The 24,797-nt window shown below is 45.0% G+C and overlaps 1 protein-coding gene across 2 annotated transcripts; it reads right to left on the bottom strand.

Annotated features, from left to right (window-relative positions):
* Positions 1 to 1,086: 1,086 nt before the first annotated feature.
* fam49ba (family with sequence similarity 49 member Ba) lies at positions 1,087 to 24,797 on the bottom strand. Of its 2 annotated transcripts, XM_076972617.1 has the most exons (12): positions 24,641 to 24,790; positions 18,403 to 18,429; positions 16,460 to 16,549; positions 16,237 to 16,358; positions 15,970 to 16,075; positions 12,078 to 12,214; positions 3,552 to 3,629; positions 2,696 to 2,812; positions 2,520 to 2,599; positions 2,281 to 2,407; positions 2,110 to 2,180; positions 1,087 to 1,538 (listed from the first exon to the last, which is right to left on the bottom strand). In XM_076972617.1, exons 3-12 carry the CDS (start codon positions 16,530 to 16,532, stop codon positions 1,472 to 1,474), a joined length of 978 nt encoding a protein of 325 aa, XP_076828732.1. In that variant the 5' UTR covers positions 16,533 to 16,549; positions 18,403 to 18,429; positions 24,641 to 24,790; the 3' UTR covers positions 1,087 to 1,471. The 2 variants fall into 2 exon arrangements, with proteins under 2 accessions (XP_076828732.1, XP_076828731.1); XM_076972616.1 differs by lacking the exon at positions 18,403 to 18,429 and having other exon boundaries at positions 24,641 to 24,797.

The raw sequence follows: 24,797 nt of genomic DNA, 5'->3' as shown, positions 1-24,797 counted from the left end.
ACTAGCAGGGCAGGGGTAGTAGGGCAGGGCTAGCGGGGCAGGGCTAGCGGGGCAGGGGTAGTGGGGCAGGACTAGCGGGGCAGGGGTAGTAGGGCAGGGCTAGCGGGGCAGGGGTAGTGGGGCAGGACTAGCAGGGCAGGGGTAGTAGGGCAGGGCTAGCGGGGCAGGGGTAGTAGGGCAGGACTAGCGGGGCAGGGGTAGTAGGGCAGGACTAGCGGGGCAGGGGTAGTAGGGCAGGGCTAGCTGCAGCACTTTCTCTGGGGTACAGCTTACTCAGTCTGACAGTAAACCTGCGGAAGTGTTACAGAGGTAGAGATTACTCACTGACGGGTAGTAGCAGACGTAGAGGTTACTCACTCTGACAGTAAACCTGCTCCCCCTCCCCACAGCTCACATGACACCGCACACAGCTGTGGCCTGTTCTCTTCCCTCGATACACAATCAGCTGACCACCAGCAGCCCATGGGAAGTGAGAGGGGGAGTTGGACCTCAGCCCAGCTGAGAGTAAGGATACAGCTGCCAGGGTTTCCCACTGGCCCCCTCTGCTTCTTGCAGTCCGCTGCTTTGGGTTGGGCTGACTGGCTGCTGTGAGAAGAGAGGAAGATGACAGTGAAGTGGCTAATGTGTGGACACATGGGCAGCAGGGATTGGAAGGAGCTTCACTAACAAGCATGTGGGTTTGAACAGGCTGTTCAGTGAGCCAAGAGTGATATTGCACAGTGGTGAAAAAGCAAAGACCTTTTGTTCAGAGTTCTAGGGTTAGGGTTTTACACCACTGTGGTTCTACACCATTACTGCCAGGGTTAGGGTTCTACACCATTACTGCTAGGGTTAGGGTTAGGGTTCCACATCATTACTGCTAGGGCAGAGTTAGTGTACAGGAGCTTAAACTGATGTTCAGATAGTATCAGAAGAACTGAAATTAGTGGGTTAGAATTCATTCACAGAGTGTCAGGATTAAGATTTAGGGCTAGCGTGCATGACTAATGATGACTAATTTTTCTGACAAAACTGTCAGAAGACAGTACGCCTGCTACATCAAATAAGAGATCAATGCTATGAATGGAAGACAGCCAAAAAAGAGAATCAAATAGACATATTCTTTATTTTGTTCAAAATATACCAAAAGTCACATCACAATGTGCATCAATAAAAATGAGATAGCTAAATTACACGAAAACCTTTTGTTCTTGGCATTGTACTGAAACTGAGCAAAAGAAAGAAAAACACACAGAGGGAATAACACGAGGTTCTTGTGAGGAACCACACAGGTGAGGAGCTGCTTTCAGAATGTCGAATCTAACACAGACTGTTGCTACTACCATTCAGCTTCAAAACACCACCACAGTGCTTCTTGGTGTCACGGCGTGTTCATCCCGGTCACACCTCCCAACCACGCTGCTGAAGCAGATACTCCGCAACAGTGCCGTCATTCACAGCTACAAACACACGCACCCTTTAGCAGGCGCTGTCAGGCTTGTAACATGTTTTTGATTTGCTTGGAGGTAGTCTCGTCATTCAAATGTTTTGTTGTGTACCTGCATCAAAGACATGAGCAACAAACAGCAGACAAGTATTGTAATCATATCCATTTAATGCATTAATTAATGTATTTGCTAATAGTAATAATGTACCCAGTGAATGCATGAAAATATATTTACTAATAGTAATAATGTACCTTATAAATGCATAAATTAATGTATTTACCAATAGTAATAATGTACCCAGTACATAAATTAATATTTTTACTAATCGTAATAACGTACCTAGTGAAAGCATGAATTAAATATTTTTACTAATAGTAATAATGTACCTAGTGAATGCATGAATTAATGTATTTACTAACAGTAATAATGGTCCCAGTGAATGCATGAATTAATGTATTTACTAACAGTAATAATGGTCCCAGTGAATGCATGAATTAATGTATTTACTAACAGTAATAACGTACCCAGTGAATGCATGAATTACTGTATTTACTAACAGTAATAACGTACCCAGTGAATGCATGAATTACTGTATTTACTAATAGTAATAATCCTAGGGTTATAACCCTAACCCAGGGATTATAATGTGTTTATTAATATTACTATTGTGATGGTGGATAACCTGAGAGCATTAATGAGGCCCTCCACCCTATTGGCTGGCTGCTCGCGAAGAACCTTAATGCAGCCTTTCATCTGTGAGAGAAGAGAGACTCATTAGCATTACACTGTGACATGCAGAACATAGAGGACATCAATACATATAAGTGTGTATGTGAGTGTGTGTTGCACACACATCAATTTTGGAGGATTTAACGAAAGCTCCAGCAGGGTGAACGTAGTCGTACAGAATGATAACGCCCACCATCACACGCAAGCAAAACAACACCGTGTCATCGCTGGCAAATCGGCTGCGGTACTCTCTAGACACACACACACACACACACACACATACACACACAAACAGAACAAATTACTACTACTGACTACTAACTATTAACCAAATTTTAAAACCTTTTTTGTAAACTAACTTACGGCGTCTCTAACATGACTTTACACACACTTGCCATTGTACTCAGACAATCTGTTGTGTTTTCGATGGGTAAATCTGAATTCTGGAAGAAAACAAAACGGGATTAAAAAATCCATCCTGCATTTTCCAGTCTTCCATGTCTGGTTGAGTCATGCTGATACTGAACCGGGTCACTGACCTCTGACACAAACTTTGTGGTGGCATCACTTAACGTTTTCAGCATGGGCGTGGCATTGGCGTAGAAGAGAGACATGCGATTGGCCAGCTCGTTGTTCACCTCATTCTCCTCTTCGGTCTGTAAATACAGCAGTGTGCAGTTACTCAGTGTGGATCACAAATGCAAAGCAATCAAGCATGCCACTGGAAACAAATCCGGCCAATCACAACACTTGAACTGTTCATGCCACTGGAAAGAAATCTGGCCAATCACAACACTTGAACTGTTAATTCCACTGGAAACAAATCTGGCCAATCACAACACTTGAACTGTTCATGCCACTGGAGATAAATCCGGCCAATCACAACACTTGAACTGTTCATGCCACTGGAAACAAATCCGGCCAATCACAACATTTGAACTGTTCATGCCACTGGTAAGAAATCTGGCCAATCACAACACTTAATAATAATAATAATAATTTCCACTTCTATAGCGCCTTTCAACTTGAACTGTTCATGCCACTGGAGACAAATCCAGCCAATCAAAACACTTAAATTGTTCCTCTTTTTAGCACCAGCATGGGTGCCAACTGCAGCCAAAGCTGAGCAGGGTCACAGCCACAAGGGGAAAAGAGAAAAGCTTCCAGTGATGCACTGGCACCTGGGAGGTGGAATGGTGCACCTGCAGGTCAGCCGAGGGCCCGGATGACGATGGCCTGTGGTTGGACTAGACGTAGTGGCAAGCTGCATATGCATCAGAGATTATAGGGGTCATATGCCAGACAGGATATGTGGAGCGTTTAGAGGGAGGGGCATGCAAAGGGAGGGGCATTTAGAGGGCGGAGCTTGGGGGGGGGGGGGGGGGGCACACTTACCACCATATTGTTGATTCGCATGCGGCTCAGAGTCCTCCGATAGTAGCTGAAGTCGTTCTGGATGGCTGGGTTGGTCATCTGGGGAGAGGAACACTGTTACAACTGGTACACACATCTACACACTCACACTGTTACAGCTGATACACACATCTACACACTCACACTGTTACAACTGATACACACATCTACACACTCACACTGTTACAACTGATACACACATCTACACACTCACACTGTTACAACTGGTACACACATCTACACACTCACACTGTTACAACTGATACACACATCTACACACTCACACTGTTACAACTGGTACACACATCTACACACTCACACTGTTACAACTGGTACACACATCTACACACACACACTGTTACAACTGATACACACATCTACACACACACACACTGTTACAACTGATACACACATCTACACACACACACTGTTACAACTGATACACACATCTACACACTCACACTGTTACAACTGATACACACATCTACACACTCACACTGTTACAACTGATACACACATCTACACACTCACACTGTTACAACTGATACACACATCAACACACTCACACTGTTACAACTGATACACACATCAACACACTCACACTGTTACAACTGATACACACATCTACACGCTCACACTGTTACAACTGATACACACATCAACACACTCACACTGTTACAACTGTTACACACATCAACACACTCACACTGTTACAACTGATACACACATCTACACACTCACACTGTTACAACTGGTACACACATCTACACACTCACACTGTTACAACTGATACACACATCTACACACTCACACTGTTACAACTGATACACACATCTACACACACACACTGTAACAACTGATACACACATCTACACACTCACACTGTTACAACTGATACACACATCTACACACACACACTGTTACAACTGATACACACATCTACACACTCACACTGTTACAACTGGTACACACATCTACACACCCACACTGTTACAACTGGTACACACATCTACACACACACACTGTTACAACTGATACACACATCTACACACACACACACTGTTACAACTGATACACACATCTACACACTCACACTGTTACAACTGATACACACATCTACACACACACACTGTTACAACTGATACACACATCAACACACTCACACTGTTACAACTGATACACACATCTACACACTCACACTGTTACAACTGGTACACACATCTACACACACACACACACACTGTTACCACTGGTACACACATCTGCACACTCACACTGTTACAACTGGTACACACATCTACACACTCACACTGTTACAACTGGTACACACATCTACACACACACACACACACACACACACACACACACACACACACACACACACACACTGTTACCACTGGTACACACATCTGCACACACACACACACATACACACACACACTGTTACCACTAGTACACACATCTGCACACACTCACCTTTACAACTGGTACACACATCTGCACACACACACACTGTTACCACTGGTACACAATTCTGCACACACACACCATTACAACTGGTACACACATCTGCACACACACACCGTTACAACTGGTACACATATCTGCACACACACACTGTTACAACTGGTACACACATCTGCACACACACACTGTTCCCACTGGTACACACATCTGCACACACACACACCATTACAACTGGTACACACATCTACACACACACACACACACCGTTACCACTGGTACACACATCTGCACACTCACACACTGTTACCACTGGTACACACATCTGCACACATACACACTGTTACCACTGGTACACACATCTACACACACACACCGTTACAACTAGTACACACATATGCACACTCACACCGTTACAACTGGTACACACACCTGCACACACACACCATTACAACTGGTACACACATCTGCACACTCACACCGTTACAACTGGTACACACATCTGCACACACACACAGTTACAACTGGTACACACACCTGCACACTCACACTGTTACAACTGGTACACACATCTGCACACACACACACTGTTATCACAGGTACACACATCTACACACACTCACACTGTTACAACTGGTACACACATCTGCACACACACACCTTTACAACTGGTACACACACCTGCACACACACTGTTACAACAGGTACACACACCTGCACACACACACTGTTACAACTGGTACACACATCTGCACACACACACCTTTACAACTGGTACACACACCTGCACACTCACACTGTTACAACAGGTACACACATTTGCACACACACACTGTTACAACTGGTACACACATCTACGCGCTCACACTGTTACAACTGGCACACACATCTGCGCACACACACACCGTTACAACTGGTACACACATCTGCACACACACACTGTTACAACTGGTACACACATCTGCACACACACACACCGTTACAACTGGTACACACATCTGCACACACACACCGTTACAACTGGCACACACATCTGCACACACACACTGTTACAACTGGTACACACATCTGCACACACACACCGTTACAACTGGTACACACATCTGCACACACACACTGTTACAACTGGTACACACATCTGCACACACACACTGTTACAACTGGTACACACATCTGTACACTCACACCGTTACAACTGGTACACACATCTGCACACACACACACCGTTACAACTGGTACACACATCTGCACACACACTGTTACAACTGGTACACACATCTGCACACACACACACTGTTACAACTGGTACACACATCTGCACACACACACTGTTATAACTAATATACACATGTTCTCTCTGCTCACACATTTAATTCAAGAATTCCATAATCCTTAAACCGGATGTTTGCCAGGAGGTTTCATACAGCATCTGGATTAAAATCTGTATCTATAATGAATGTAGATTAATAAATTACAATAATCTCATCAATTCTTATATATTCATAAAAATATTCTCATATGGGAAAATAAACAGTGTGCTGGTGCCACAGCTCAGCAGGTCAAATCTGGAGCTCCTGACTCCGTTTGTACACACATATACACACTCACACTGTTACAACTGGCACACACATTTGCACACACACACAGTTACAACTAGTACACACATCTGCACACACACACACTGTTACAACTGGTACACACATCTGCACACACACAACGTTACAACTGGTACACATCTGCACACACACACCATTACAACTGGTACACACATCTGCACACACACACCGTTACAACTGGTACACACATCTGCACACACACACACCGTTACAACTAGTACACACATCTGCACACACACACTGTTACAACTGGTACACACATCTGCACACACACACACTGTTATCACAGGTACACACATCTACACACACTCACACTGTTACAACTGGTACACACATCTGCACACACACACCTTTACAACTGGTACACACACCTGCACACTCACACTGTTACAACAGGTACACACACCTGCACACACACACTGTTACAACTGGTACACACATCTGCACACACACACCTTTACAACTGGTACACACACCTGCACACTCACACTGTTACAACAGGTACACACATTTGCACACACACACTGTTACAACTGGTACACACATCTACACGCTCACACTGTTACAACTGGCACACACATCTGCGCACACACACACTGTTACAACTAGTACACACATCTGCACACACACACTGTTACAACTGGTACACACATCTGCACACACACACACCGTTACAACTGGTACACACATCTGCACACACACACCGTTACAACTGGCACACACATCCGCACACACACACTGTTACAACTGGTACACACATCTGCACACACACACCGTTACAACTGGTACACACATTTGCACACACACACTGTTACAACTGGTACACACATCTGCACACACACACTGTTACAACTGGTACACACATCTGTACACTCACACTGTTACAACTGGTACACACATCTGTACACTCACACCGTTACAACTGGTACACACATCTGCACACACACACACCGTTACAACTGGTACACACATCTGCACACACACACTGTTACAACTGGTACACACATCTGCACACACACTGTTACAACTGGTACACACATCTGCACACACACACACTGTTATCACAGGTACACACATCTACACACACTCACACTGTTACAACTGGTACACACATCTGCACACACACACCTTTACAACTGGTACACACACCTGCACACTCACACTGTTACAACAGGTACACACACCTGCACACACACACTGTTACAACTAGGGCTGAACGATTAATTGCATTTGCGATAATTTCGCGATTTTTTAAAACGCGATTGTCTAATCGCACAGGCTGCGATTTAAACTGGTCACGTGACTTGGGAGCGAGCCGAGCCGAGGACGAACGGAGCAAACCCGAGCAGGAGGCAGGGAGGTGGAGAAGTGAAGTTAACACAGCGCACTTTAACTTGTTGCACAATGGCTTCAGGCTCGACAGAAGCTGACACAACTGAAAGTCTAATACCAAAGAGGGGCAGCACATAAGTTGTGTGAAATTACTTTGGCTTTTAAAAAAATGCTGCTCAACGTCAGGTACCCTGCAAAACATGCCTTGCTACTGTTGCTACGACGCGAGGTAACACTACAAACCTTCAGCATTAAAAAAACACCACAAAGCCTCGTATGATATTTGTAAGGCTAAAATGCCAACGACCAGTGCTGCATCTTCAAATACGCCAAAGTGTTTCTCTGGGCTTATACAGCTTTAGTATGCGGTGAGCAGTGAAATACCGTAAAATCACGCATATAGGCGCAATAAGATTTAAAGCGCGGAAGCGCGGATAGCTTGACCGCGGTCCAACAGACAGGGTTCACTTACACTGACCGAACCGTTTGAAAGTGTAACTCCTTATGGATGTAATTCAAGCGGCACGCTGAAATAACTCGGACAGTAACGGAGTTCATAGTGAAAGACATGATGCCCGTTAATATAGTGAACAAGCCCGGCTTCATGGCTTTGTTAAACACACTGGATATGCGCTACCAAACGCCCTCACGCACATATTTTAGCCAAGTTGCTATACCTGCAGGGTTGCCAACTCTCACGCATTGAGCGTCTTAGACTAAAAAATTAGTAGTTCGCTCTGGCGCCAACCACAGGCGATCGATCGATCACGATATAATAATAATACTTAAATTTAGTCAATTTTACACCCAGTGGCGGACTTAGCAATTTGGAGGCTCAAGGCGAATTTAGCTAGGGGGCCCATCAAAATTAATATGCGAGAAATAAGTTCAGGTTCACACTACAAGATTTTAGGCTGGTTTTTCTGTCGCCGACTGTTTTTGTAAATCGCCGACAGAAACTGTGGTCGGACGCAAATCGGGGATCATTCGGCGCTCGCTCAGTCGTGTAGTGTGAACTGCTGAAAGACGCTCGCCGAGTGGCCGCCAACTCATCGCAGACGACCGGCAGATATCTAGCATGTTTAATATCTAGCATGTTTCATATCTAGCCCAGTCGGCAACTGTGAGTCAACAGCAGCGTCTAGCTTCATACAACTTTACTACAACACTGTGTTTAAGTTACTGTGACAGCACTGGAGAAATAGTGCGATTGACTATATCTATGTTCACTGCAACGGAGAGATGAAATAATTCTGGCAATTTGGGACTATGGAGTGGTTAAACGGTAAAAAAAATAATAATAATGAAAATGTGGAGTACGTGTACGTTGTTTTTATTTTCTTCGTGGTGTTGCTGGTTCTCGCGAGTGTTTCATTTTCGTGTTCTCGTGTTTTTGGACGGCAGCCAGATGAGCCGGCGATTCCCCAGTCGTTTAATTCGTGAGCCCATGTCACCGATCAGTCATGTAGTGTGAAAGCCACAACAACTGAAAGACTTGCGATTACAGCACAACCAGTCGTGTAGTGCGAACGGCACAAAAACCTGATGACTGAAAAGTCGTGTAGTGTGAACCTGGCTTTAGCTAGACAAGGGGGCCCTACAGTGGGAGGGGCCCAAGGCAATTGCCTAGCAACGCCTCTATGCAAAGACCGCCTCTGTTTACACCCCCCCCCCCCCCTCCCGCAACCCTGTATCTGAGCTGTATAAAAAATGCCGAAACAGTTTCCTGAAGTGGAACAATGGGAAAAAATCGCGATTTTAAATCGCAATCGCAATTTATAGATAAAAAATTGCAATTAGATTATTTTCCAAAATCGTTCAGCCCTAGTTACAACTGGTACACACATCTGCACACACACACCTTTACAACTGGTACACACACCTGCACACTCACACTGTTACAACAGGTACACACATTTGCACACACACACTGTTACAACTGGTACACACATCTACACGCTCACACTGTTACAACTGGCACACACATCTGCGCACACACACACCGTTACAACTAGTACACACATCTGCACACACACACTGTTACAACTGGTACACACATCTGCACACACACACACCGTTACAACTGGTACACACATCTGCACACACACACCGTTACAACTGGCACACACATCCGCACACACACACTGTTACAACTGGTACACACATCTGCACACACACACCGTTACAACTGGTACACACATCTGCACACACACACTGTTACAACTGGTACACACATCTGCACACACACACTGTTACAACTGGTACACACATCTGTACACTCACACCGTTACAACTGGTACACACATCTGCACACACACACACCGTTACAACTGGTACACACATCTGCACACACACACTGTTACAACTGGTACACACATCTGCACACACACTGTTACAACTGGTACACACATCTGCACACACACACTGTTATAACTAATATACACATGTTCTCTCTGCTCACACATTTAATTCAAGAATTCCATAATCCTTAAACCGGATGTTTGCCAGGAGGTTTCATACAGCATCTGGATTAAAATCTGTATCTATAATGAATGTAGATTAATAAATTACAATAATCTCATCAATTCTTATATATTCATAAAAATATTCTCATATGGGAAAATAAACAGTGTGCTGGTGCCACAGCTCAGCAGGTCAAATCTGGAGCTCCTGACTCCGTTTGTGCAGTGTGATGCTCCTGTGTATGTGATCCTACAGACGGGATCACAGAGGGGGGGGGGGGGGGGGCGACCCTGCGTGTGCTTGCAGGGAGCGTAACGAGACAGTCGTGCTCCCTGCAGAAGACACAAATAAAGCTCTCGTCTGGGTTCCTGAGCAGATGTCTGAGCTGGCAGAGCACTCTGGGATTCTCCCCTCCCTCCTTCATCCACCCTCCCCCTCCTCTCCCTCCTTCACCCATCCTCCCCTCCTCTCCCTCCTTCATCCACCCTCCCCTCCTCTCCCTCCTTCACCCATCCTCCCCTCCTCTCCCTCCTTCACCCATCCTCCCCTCCTCTCCCTCCTTCATCCACCATCCCCTCCTCTCCCTCCTTCACCCATCCTCCCCTCCTCTCCCTCCTTCATCCACCCTCCCCTCCTCTCCCTCCTTCATCCACCCTCCCCTCCTCTCCCTCCTTCATCCACCCTCCCCTCCTCTCCCTCCTTCATCCACCCTCCCCTCCTCTCCCTCCTTCACCCACCCTCCCCTCCTCTCCCTCCTTCATCCACCCTCCCCTCCTCTCCCTCCTTCATCCATCCTCCCCTCCTCTCCCTCCTTCATCCATCCTCCCCTCCTCTCCCTCCTTCACCCATCCTCCCCTCCTCTCCCTCCTTCACCCATCCTCCCCTCCTCTCCCTCCTTCATCCACCCTTCCCCTCCTCTCCCTCCTTCATCCACCCTCCCCTCCTCTCCCTCCTTCATCCACCCTCCGCTCCTCTCCCTCCTTCATCCACCCTCCCCTCCTCTCCCTCCTTCATCCACCCTCCCTCCATCCCTGTGCATGTTTGCCATCCATCCAACACACCCCTACTGCTAGTGCCTCTCTCACTCACCCTCTCTCTCTCTCACACACACACACACACACACACACACTCTCACACACTATCTTTGTGGGGTTGGTGATGGTGGTTTGGTGATGGTGTTTTGGTGATGGTGGTTTCAGACAGGTGATGTGAGGAGTCTCAGCACACAGACTCAGGTTATCAGGTAGCAGAGGGAGTAGAAGGTCAGGTCGGGTAGGGGTAGGGGTAAGGTAGGGGTAGGAAACGGTAGAGTAGGAGTAGGGGCAGGACTAGGGGTAGAAGGATAGGGGTTGGGGTAGGAGTAGGGGTAGGGAAGGGGTAGGAGTAGGGGTAGGAAAGTGTAGGAGTAGGGGTAGGGTAGGGGTAGGAGTAGGGGTAGAAAAGTGTAGGAGTGGGGGTAGGGTAGGGGTAGGAGTAGGGGTAGAAAAGTGTAGGAGTGGGGGTAGGGTAGGGGTAGGAGTAGGGGTAGAAAAGTGTAGGAGTGGGGGTAGGGTAGGGGTAGGGGGTGATTAGCTGTGACTACCCCCCACCCCATGTGGTCGGAGGAGAAAGCATGTTGATGCTGACAGCGTACCTTGAGCTCATCGAAGCGCAGTGTGAAGTGGAGGATCTCGGCGAACTGGCGGGCCAGGGCCTGCTCCTGCTCCAGGTGCTGAGTGGGACTGCAGCGGCCACTCGTCAGGAAACCCAGCAGGCCATGCAGGGTGCCCTCTGCAGGACACACATGAGAAGCGCAGAGGGGAGGGCATGATGGAGATTATGATCAAACTGGCCAGATAGCTGGGATGACAAACTGAGGCATGAGTGGATAGTATTTGGTCAGTGACTGGTAATGAGGGACGGAGGGACACACTGAGGAAGAAAAGTTCCTGTTATTATGAGTACACTGAACGAATATATAAGGAATGTACACAAGTGTGAGGACATATAATGTGTTAATACTACATTTAAACTCTCTACGAAATTTAAATATTTAATACTAAACTTAAACACCTCTCATAAAGCATATTCATAATTACCATGTTCATGAAGTACCTTTATAAATAGAGAATGGACAGATGTGGTCTCTCTGCCTACATTAACTTAACAACCAGCAGAAGTTCATTCAGTTCATATCTGTATCTCACCATTCTTTAAACAATTAAACAACCAAAACTGTTCCCAACTGTACCAGTCCACATGATCACTTCAGATTTACATCACATCACATCACATGCCTGTTTCACCACCTAGTGATGCTTCTGTCAGAATACTGACCACTAACCCTACAACACCACTAACGCTACACCACTAAACCTAACCCTACAACACCACTAAACCTAACACTACAACACCACCAACACTACAAACTACTAACCCTACAACACTACTAACCCTAACCCTACAACACTACTAACCCTAACCCTACAACACCACTAACCCTACAACAGTACAACACCACTAACCCTACAACATTATAACACCACTAACCCTACAGCACCACTAAACCTAACACCACAACACCACTAAAACTACAACACTACCAACCCTACAACACCACTAACCCTACAGCACCACTAACCTTACAACACCACTAAACCTAACACTACAACACCACTAACACTACCACACTACTAACCCTACAACACCACTAAACCTAACCCTAAAACACCACTAACACTACAACACTACAACACCACTAACACTACAACACTACTAACCCTACAACACCACTAACACTACAACACTAGTACTAACCCTACAACACTACAAAACCACTAACACTACAACACCACTAACCCTACAGCACTACTAACCCTACAGCACTACTAACCCTACAACACCACTAACCTTACAACACTACAAACACTACAACACTACTAACCTTACAACACCACTAAACCTAACACTACAACACCACTAACCCTACAACACTACAACACCACAAACCCTACAACACCACAAACCCTACAACACCACTAAACCTAACACTACAACACCACTAAACCCAACACTACAACACCACTAAACCCAACACTACAACACCACTAACCCTACAACACCACAAACCCTACAACACCACTAAACCTAACACTACAACACCACTAAACCCAACACTACAACACCACTAAACCCAACACTACAACACCACTAAACCCAACACTACAACACCACTAATCCTACAACACCACTAACCCTACACTACATCACCACAAACCCTACAACACCACTAAACCCAACACTACAACACCACTAAACCCAACACTACAACACCACTAATCCTACAACACTACTAACCCTACAACACTACAACACCACTAACCCTACAACACCACTAAACCCAACACTACAACACCACTAATCCTACAACACCACTAACCCTACAACACTACAACACCACTAACCCTACAACACTATAACACCACTAACCCTACAACACTACAACACCACTAACCCTACAACACTACAACACCACTAACTCTACAACACTACAACACCACTAACCCTACAACACTATAACACTACTAACCCTACAACACTACAACACCACTAACCCTACAACACTACAACACCACTAACCCTACAACACTACAACACCACTAACACTATAACACTACTAACCCTACAACACCACTAACACTACTAACCCTACAACACCACTAACCCTACAACACTATAACACCACTAACCCTACAACACTATAACACTACTAACCCTACAACACTACAACACCACTAACCCTACAACACTACAACACCACTAACCCTACAACACTACAACACCACTAACACTATAACACCACTAACCCTACAACACTATAACACCACTAACCCTACAACACTATAACACCACTAACACTATAACACTACTAACCCTACAACACTACTAACCCTACAACACCACTAACACTATAACACTACTAACCCTACAACACTACAACACCACTAACCCTACAACACTACAACACCACTAACCCTACAACACTATAACACCACTAACCCTACAACACTATAACACCACTAACACTATAACACTACTAACCCTACAACACTACAACACCACTAACCCTACAACACTATAACACTACTACCTTTAATCCTACAATAACATCTGCATCATCAGTGGCTCACTTGCTACTAAGTGAAAAAATAAAAGTTGTTCTTTTGTTAGTTGTTCTAAATCATCAAAATTAATATACAGAACACTGAGATAACTGAACTGAGCCCCATTGGAGTAATCAGAAAATACGCCACTGGTGTGAGCCACTGGTAGGAACTGAAAGCTAAGAGTTTAGAACTGAAAACTTTTCCAGATATGATTTTCTACCATAATCAATTTAACAAATCCAGACTATCCCCCAGAGAGCCTGTGTGCTTTGGACTGAACATATTAGCAGCCCACCCATGGAGTGCTGCTGTGGTTGGAGGTGTGGTTGTAGGTATATGAAGATGGTGAGCATATCTTTGCTTGCACCAGTTAAAGAGCTAAGGAAGGAGTGACATTTCTCTAGATGAAGCAGCAGCCTGATGGGTATGTAACCCAAGAGACAGTCCTGCTGGACGTGGGTTAGGGTTAGGGTTGGGGGTTAGGGCCATTTCCCGAGTGAGGGCAAGTTACCTACAGACACACACACACACACGGAGTCTCAAGAGCACGTTACTGTTGTCATGAGCGCGAGAGCTTTAACCCATTGCAACACACACGCTGTGCACCAGTCTGCATGTACACCTATAAATATATCCATTTATATACATATAAACCCCTGAACAACATTAAGCAATAAATATGCCTCAATATGGCAATGGAAACTGAAATATATATTTATTTATTTATTTTAAAAGTCAAAAGAGGACAAAAAGAGGAAAAAGGAAAATAAATAGCCAGATGCTGTCCAAGCCTATAAAGTACTGTTCATGTGGGTGTAGACATCAGTCTAGCCACTGAGCTAGACAACAAAATGGAGCACACACACAACACACTCCACATACCTCACACACCCCACATACCTCACACACCTCACACCACTCACACACCCCACATACCTCACACCCCTCACACACCCCACATATCTCACACCCCTCACATACCTCACACCCCTCACATACCTCACACACCCCACATACCTCACACCCCTCACACACCCCACATATCCCACACCCCTCACACACCCCACATACCTCACCCCCCCACATACCTCACACCCCTCACACACCCCACATACCTCACACACCCCACATACCTCACACCCCTCACACACCCCACATATCTCACACCCCTCACACACCCCACATATCTCACACCCCTCACACACCCCACATACCTCACACACCCCACACACCTCACATACCTCACACCCCTCACACACCCCACATACCTCACGAACCCCAAACACAGTGATAGTAAATAATGATATACCCACTCTGTTGTGTTCTCTTTATGTCCAGGACTATGTTTGTTTATGATGGTACAGGTTTAGGTGGACTTACCCAGCTTTACAGAGAACTCATAAAACTTCTTCAGCTTTCCCACCAGCGGGACCACAGACGTCCATGCCTTCTCCTGCACACGCTCGTCATTCGGCTGCTGGATGGCCTACATGAACAAATATCAACACTGTTGACATCAACATCAGTCCACAAGCCACTGCTGGACCCCAGAGTGCTGTGTCTCCAGGATTACCCTGAGCTTTTAGGAAGAACACGGCTGTGTGACCTGGGTGTGCGTAGGTTTCCACCTGGTCAGTACAGAAGTACCTGTCTGATGGCTTCTCCTGCCCCGCTGTAGGACTGCAGGTCTTGCAGAATGCTCTGCGCCTCCTTCAGGACTTCGCTCACCTGCTCCCACTGCTGCCTCTCTGCCTCGGTGGGCTGGGCATCTGCATGGGGCAAAAGCAAGAGGGGCAGCTGACCTGTTAACGGGGCAACCCCACCACTACCTGCTGTCCACTGCAGGCCGTGTGGATGTGTGTACACTTACTTTCAAAGTCCAGGAAAAAGTTCCCGGCATTGTTGTCAATGTCCCTCGTAAGAACTTTAATCAGATTCCCCATGCCGTCCAATCAGAAACCTGTTGAGAGGAAAATGGGTTGCCAATTTGTGAGTCTCCTCCTACTGAGGAGGGTATACATTAAATCAACAATATCAAGCACATGTCTAAACTATTCACACGTCTCAAAGTAAACACAGCGTAAACACTGTCTCCCAGCACCCCTTCTGCTCCCATAACATCTGGTCACCGCCCCTCCCCACACACACACACACACACACACACACACAGTCCTGCCCTGTTCAGAACCACATGTTCTCTGTGGAGGTAAAGACAGCATCTACCACATTTGCTAATGAAAGCTTGTTTGGTGACGGGTAACTCATGGATACTGTTCTGCCCTCCGTAGACCCAGAGAGCATCACTACAACACCCTGGAGCGCTCTCAGATTACTCCACCCTTTTAAGAATATTTCTCCCATTATTAACTCCATCACTTAGCAGGAGTCATCTCTCTCCAGTAGTCATGAGGACTGCTTAAGATACCAGATGTAAAGCCACCCACATGACGCGGGTCTGCTCTAGAAGAAGACACTGCTATGGTCAGCCCTGGACTGCCGTGCTGTCCATCTGAAGGCAAGCCTCTCAAAACCAACGGAAACTATTATTTGATTCAAATGATGCCCCTGAAGTAAAAAGGAAGTAAATGTGTTTGGTGTTCAGGTTGACATGTGTGTTCAGGTAGTTGGAGAGAATAAATATGTGTACTCTCCTGATCCTCCACCACATTCCACCACCCATCCCCTACTGCACTTACACGCCCCTGCTGGGGGGAGGAGACGAATGCAGGGAGGGCTCATTTGACTACAACTTTCTCACTCTGCTCTCCTATTGGCTCAGAACATTCTGCTGTTTCCATGGAGCCAAAAACACGGCTCCAAACCAAAATCAAGCCATGAGCCAATCAGAGCGAATCACAGGAGTGGAGCAATAAGATGATGTTCAGCAAAAAATAGAATGTGACTAAATGAATAATGAATCCTGTATTTCAAGGGGACACAGAAAGTGGAGTGGTTTTTTTTGCAATTTGACTAATCGTATTATTACTACTACTACTACTACTACAACCACTACTGCCTTAGGCAGGAGAACTAGGCTCCGTGTGTGGGTGTGGTTCCTGCAGATGACATCGAGAGCAGCCTGTGTCCACGTGCCCAAACTACTACTACAACCATTACTACTACTACTACTACCCCACAACCACTACCTCAACCATTACTACTACCACTGCTTCAATCATTACTACTACTACATCTATTACAACCATTACTACCCCACAACTACTACCTCAACCATTACTACTACTACTGCTATTACTGCTACTACTACTACAACCATTACTACCCCACAACCACTACCTCAACAATTACTACTACTGCTATTACTACTACTGCTACTACTGCTATTACTACTACTACAACCATTACTACCCCACAACCACTACCTCAACAATTACTACTACTACAACCATTACTACTACAACCATTACTACCCCACAACCACTACCTCAACCACTACTACTACTTTTACTACAACCACTACTACCCCACAACCACTACCGAGAGAGAGAGAGACAGAGAGACAGAGAGAAAGGGGGGAGTGGGGAGTAATCCAGTATCTTTCTTCCACAGACTGTAGCCTTACCAGAGTATACAGGTGTTGGGGTTAGTGTGAGTGTTATGTGTAAGAATGTGTAAGTGTTATGGCTACAGTAAGAGTTAGGGCTACAGTTAGGGTTAGCACCGTGTGAATGCCAATGCTTAAATATCAGACAGGCAGGAAGACAGATACCGTTAAACATCAATCATTTAATCAACTGCAAGGGATTACAAAATCCAGGAGCGGATTTGGATTCCAGATCCGGCTTTGAATACCTTGAATATCTTCTTTCAGTCCTGATCCTGTGGAAAATGCACAGGGTACATAACCAGGAACACTTTTAATGCCAACAACAGGATAAACAAGGAAGACTAACTCTGTGAGTACTGTGGACTCATCTTGATGTCAACATCCCGCAACAGTGAGAGTCCTGCTCTGAGATGGTGACTCACACCCTGGACGTTATTGTTATTGTGCCTATTATGTTTTAACTGCCTCGTGTCATCATTCCCTCTAAATGATTGAGTTCCTCCATCCATGAGAGCAGCTGCTGGGACTGTGATGAGTGGGTGTTCCTGGAATGAGTGTGTGGCCCTGGGATGTGTGGGTGTTCCTGGAATGTGTGGGTGTTCCTGGGATGTGTGGGTGTTCCTGGGATGTGTGGGTGTTCCTGGGATGAGTGTGTGGCCCTGGGATGTGTGGGTGTTCCTGGGATGTGTGGGTGTTCCTGGGATGAGTGGGTGAGGAGATGAAAGGGAGAGGGGGAAATTGAGAGAGAGAGGGGGAGATAGAGAAGAAGGGAGTGTGAGAGAGGGAGAGAGGGGACGAGGGAGAGATAGAGAGAGGAGGAGAGGGAGATAGAGAGAGAGAAAAAAGAAGAGGGGGGCAGGTAAACTAGGTGCTTCCCTTCACATGAAACTGTGCTGTCATACTGTTCTAGTTCTTTACATCATCGTGTACTGGCTAACTAGGTGCTTCCCTTCACATGAAACTGTGCTGTCATACTGTTCTAGTTCTTTACATCATCGTGTACTGGCTGTCAATCCTTGTAAGAATCTAATCTTCTGTATTTGAATCAATATTTTATTTGACAAAAAGCTGAGTGTGTAATCATATTATTGTCTACTAATCGGCATTCACAAGCTGTAGGTTAAATCCTGCATTATTCAACAGTCTAACTCATTTCATTGTGTATAGCTCAATTTCAAATATCTTTTTGGTTCAGTTTATATGTCTTACAGCACACAGCTCTGAATCTACGGATATAAACCACCCTCCTCATCCTCTGTGAGCCCGCTGGTGTGTGTACCCCAGCCTCATGTGTGTGCACCCCAGTGGAAACAGAGCTACAGAGCCCCCAAGCAAAACAGAAGCAATGACAAACCAAATATGCCCTCCTACCCCCCCGACAGCCCTCAGATGCCCCCACACACCCCCATGCTGTGAGGAAGCCCACCTAGAAGGATCAGTTGATGAGCCCCAGAGTGTCAGCAGCCATCTACACACACAAGGATCTCTGACCCCACAGTCCAACACCATAACCGAATTACTAGATTCTCCAGGTCTACCCTCATTTTAGTGGTCAATGTGATCTTGTGGTGAAGCTTTTTTCGAAAATATTTGACCTTGTAAATAGATGAATATTACCCAGTCTCAGGACTGGAGTTTGACACTGGTTTCAGGTTGTACAGTGCACACGTTTCTGTGGTGGTGTCTGGTGGAGTTTCACTGCCCCTTGGTGGACAAAATATGGTACCACAATGATTCACAATTATGAGTCTCAGTTCTGTGTACTAGTGTCCTGTGTTCAGGGCATTCAAGAACAGTCACGTGTCTAAGGGTCTTTGATGAGGTTAAACAAGCCGTTCCAATAGGACAAACCATATATCATATAACCATATCATATATTATATATCATGATATATTATACAGTGCTGCATAAAAGTTTGTGAACCACCCAAACCTTCCACATAAGAGACACACAGAAAACATATTCATTTTATATTCATTATATATTCAACAAAAGTAATTTCCAAAAAGCTGAAAGTTTGCCAATTGCAGAAGTATGTGAACACTAACACTTTTAGTTAGTAGCTTGAGGCTCCTCCTTGTACAGCCATTACTTCAACCAAGCGTCTTCTGTAACCACACACAAGTGTCTCATCTGCTTTGGGGGATTTCTGTCCACTCCTCCTTGCAGAGCTCCACCAGTTCAGAGAGGCTGGAGGGACATCTGGCACGTACCACCCACTTCAGATCTCGCCACAGCATTTTTATGGGATTGAGGTCTGGACTTTGACTGGCCAATCCTAAAGCCATTTCTTGGTAGTTTTGCTGGACAGCTTGCAGCCATTGTATTGCTGCATAATCCATTTCTGTCCCACCTTCAACTTCCTGACTGATGGCAGAAGATTCTGTTGATGGTCCTGGGAATTGATGGTTCCCTGGATAATATGGAGTTGTCCATGTCCAGAGGCAGAAATGCAGGCCCAGACCTTCACATCTCCACCACCATACTTCACTGAGGAGGTTCTTCTCTTTATACGCAGTGTTGACTATTCTCCAAACATGGTGCAGGTGATTGTGGCCAAACAATTTTGGATTCATCTGTCCAGATGGACTTCCAGAAAGCTTCTGGTTTGTTCAAGTGCTCTGTGGCAACGTTTAAATCAGCAACTTTGTCCTTGCTCTAGCAACACTCATGAATGCCATGTCTATTGATTTTTCACCTGATTGCAGAAGTGTCAATTCCAGGTTCAGAAAGTAAAAGTCCTCACCAGGATTTTGCTCAGGCTTCCTAGATTGTGTGTTGATTCCACTAATTTTACCTGGATTGCACTAATTAGAAAATCTAGCAAGCTTGAGCAAAATCCTGGTGAGGACTTTTACTTTCTGAACCTGGAATTGACACTTCTGCCTGATTGTAAGCACATTTTCCCCAGATGCTGCCAGAGAAGTCTGCAACTCTCTGGAGGTGATTTATGGGTTGACCTTTATCTGAATTGTTTTTCCTGGTGTTTCATATGTTTTAATGGCCGTCCACTTCTGCAGAGAGTTGTGGTGATGCTGAGTGCCTGCATTTGTAAATGATTTGTCTTCCAGTGGATGGATGGAGCTGGAATTTTTGAAGGCTCTTGTAGCTTTCCCCAGACATATGGACTGTCACCACCTTCTTCCTGATGTTCTCAGATGTTTCCTTTCCTCTCTGCGTTGATGATCTGTGTGCTTTATGCCTATGCCTTTTAATCAGTGTGGCTAAAATCTTTACCCAATGGTGTCTCATTTAATTGGTCTGCTTAATTGATTACTTGAGCATTCTCATGTTTCACCTGAGTCCTTTACCTCATTGACTTCACCAGTGCAGCTGTGGTTCATTTACTTTTGCACTCTGCTCTGATTCCATGTTTCATGTAGTCGGCTGGCAACTCACAGATTTCCTTCAAAATAAGTAAATGGAACTGATGAACATAAACTTAACATTTCATATACAAACACTGGTGAAGATAAAATAAGAGAATCCTGGTAAAACAGAAAAGTCTAAACTACTCAGGGAGTTCACAAACTTTTAAGCAGAACTGTATATCATGAATTTCCTCAAAGCAGAGCGTCACGCGAGGCTTGAAGCAGGATGCCAAGTAGAGCGCGTCTTTTTAGTTTCACTTTTATTGACGATCAAACACAAACGACGACGCAAAGGCAAAAAAGACCCACAAAGAACGCAGACAACACAACGCTGAGGTTCAAACGGCACAAGTGTAACAACGCTAGCACGACAAGAGACAGGTGCGGCGAATGACAGACAGACGAACACACACGGAAACGACCATATACGGACAGACGTAAAGACGTGGCCACGCCCAGGGGGAGGAGTCAGGGGCTGTACCGTTACAGAGAGAAGAGTCATCATTCTGAATACACACTTGTGTATCATATATTAACTGCAAACAAAAAAGGGAAAAATTGTGGTTTCAAATTTTTCATTGTACGTCTTTGTATTGTATTTTCACAAGTATTTTAGTGTAAGTATGAACCATATTTTCTCCACTTTATAATAATTCAAAACAGCTGTAGGTCCACACTCCTATTTGTGGTTTCTCTTTATATTCTTGTGGCCTTGAATATTTTCTATATCAACTCGTGATTCCACAGTACCACATAAGGTGTGCTTCTAGTGTGCTGGGACGCGTTTGAAGTCTCCTCCTAATGTCTCTTGCAATCACTTGTTACTCAGTATCCAATTTAGATGATAATTGCTAAAACCCACACACATGAAACAAAGGACACTGGGAATGTTCTAACTTTGCTGAGGACTTTAGTCATTTTGACCAGAACTATAACGCTTGCTGCCCAAGTCTTAATACTGTAGGTTCTACAGTCTTATTACAGTCTGTACTACAGTCTTGTTAGAGTCTGATTACAGTCAGTAGTACAGTCTTAGAGCTACAAACAGTCAGTAGTACTGTAGAACCTGTTCTCTATATTCTCCATCAAATATCGCAGCTGTGGGTCGCACTCTTGCTGGTTGCTGCCTTACTGGGCCTTACTGGGCCCCAGCACCACCGAGAAATGCCCCCAGCAGGAGCAGGGTTGCCCTCGGGCTTGTGGAAACACGCCTTCCCCGGCATGACAGCACAAGCCCTTGTTTCAGTTTCAGGGATTCACTCAAGTCTCCGACAACGATGCAGTGCTCAATACACCAACCATGAAACAAAGATGATATTCAGCATATAAGAAATAACTGACTTTAAACATCATTATAGTTTTCAAATCTAACATGCATATGGCAGCTGACAAGTAATCCAGCAGTTACAATAAAAAGTGATGTTTTATTACTATTTACTCAGTGTTGTTCAGGGTTATTTTACTGCAGTATGGTGTTTCCTGGAGGTGATCTTGATCGGGGGAGCAGTATGAACTGTAGTCTACATGCGGGCGTGCACCAGTGTGACGTGTAATAAAAGATCTCCGGGTTGTGAAACCACAGTGTCTAAAAACACAGCAGCTTCCGAACAATGGCTTCCTTCCCTCGACTTCCGAGTCAAACTCACAAGTCAAAAGTGTCTCACTGGTCCGCTGCCAACAACGCCTCATCGTTTGAGTCAACATGCCAACATCATAAGTATTCAAAAAATTACACAGAAAACGCCATTCACCAGCTTAATAAATGTAATTATCATTACAAAACGTGTTTATAATAATAAACAAAACGTCCCAAATAAGAAATCTTGAATCAGACAATAAAAATGCGCCAGAATAATAAGGCAGCACCTCTCACTTCTGTAAACTGAAGCGTGCCTGGAGGGTAAGGTTAAACACAGCTATGGCGCAGACACCGTCCTCCCTACTGCTGCATGCAAGGCAGCTAAACCTTCGTGCAAGTTTAAACCCATCACAAATTATCAGTGCACCTCACAACGAGCCACCATATCGTTATATGATAATATAATAATCATTCTTGTGGCGTTTGCGGCTTAACCAGCTCGACAGTGGCAGAAATACATCTATTAGTTACCATCTCGCGATTTAGTAATAATGCATTAATAATCCAGACAGGGAGAATTTAACATTCACACGTCCAGTATATTTGACTGTAATTCGGACCAGCACCCACTCAATACTGTCTGTAATATCTGTGGACGTCTGAAGATTTCCAGCAACCTCCGTCTAATGTCATGATTCACGTCTCACGGAACTTTGAACAATAAGAGTGTACACACTTATAATATTAAATACAAGCTCTTCAGGTAGAAAACTACATCCAAGTGAATAAATGAGGGTCTGTGCGAGGCTCAGAGCTCAGAGCTCAGAGCCGTGAGTCCACATTGCGGTACGACCCGGACTACGACGCCGGCACAGTGGTCTGTGTTGGCGGGCAAAATGAACCAACTTTCAAACGCGGAGTCCGACCGGCTGCTGTGGGTCGTCTTTAGGGTGTCGGTACCTGCGTTTTTTATCGTGTTTCTTATGCAGTCATGTCCCACTAGAGCATAAAACTACGATTCCTCGCCGTGACACTGCAAATAAAGGAACTTGTTCTACATTGAAATGCGTATTTTGCCTACACAAAATCAGGAAGTGCCATGATGTGCTTTGACACAGAGGAAGTTTGAAACCATTTTGTATTGTTGGTTTTGTACATGCAAACATAATGATTTATTCATTTATACGTTTTTATCTATGTATTTATTTCCGACCATGACCCAAGACACAAACATCGTTCCAATCTTTGTTGCTTCTGAATTTATTCATGTTGTTATTCATCTTAAACTGAAAATATTAAACTAAATTTGTTCATGTTTACACCGATAAAGAAAAAAAAGCATCCAATGTATTAGATTAGTTAAAACTGCCAGACACTGAGGTGAGCACAAACGTCTACCTCAACTGGCCGAATAGAGAAACACTAGCAGCACTTCACGCACCGCAGCAAGCTGCCTTGCAACCATGCATAGAAATACTCTGTAAATCAGTAATACGATGATAAATACATCTAAATACGTAAACCAGTCCTACCTTAGTACTCGGAAAAATGGCTTCAAAGCGAATGTGGGGAAACACCACTCAACGGATCATTGTGAAGACGAGTTTGCTGTCTACATTTTCCGGGTTGGCCAATGATAAACGCAGAACTTTCTCCTGTTAGTCGCACAGGTTGTGCTACTGCGACAGA

The sequence above is a fragment of the Brachyhypopomus gauderio genome, chromosome 14 (genome assembly GCF_052324685.1).
Source record: "Brachyhypopomus gauderio isolate BG-103 chromosome 14, BGAUD_0.2, whole genome shotgun sequence".
Taxonomy (NCBI): domain Eukaryota; kingdom Metazoa; phylum Chordata; class Actinopteri; order Gymnotiformes; family Hypopomidae; genus Brachyhypopomus; species Brachyhypopomus gauderio.
Note: the sequence above shows the minus strand (reverse complement) of the source record. Positions and strands in the feature narration are given on the sequence as shown.

Excerpts from the sequence above, each read along its gene's own strand:
- fam49ba (XM_076972616.1), bottom strand. The coding sequence starts at position 16,532 with ATGGGGAATCTGATTAAAGTTCTTACGAGGGACATTGACAACAATGCC. Across the intron at positions 2,408-2,519 it reads AAAGTCATGTTAGAGACGCC|AGAGTACCGCAGCCGATTTG; the intron begins GTAAGTTAGTTT and ends GTGTGTGTCTAG. Across the intron at positions 1,539-2,109 it reads GGCCTCATTAATGCTCTCAG|GTACACAACAAAACATTTGA; the intron begins GTTATCCACCAT and ends TCTTTGATGCAG.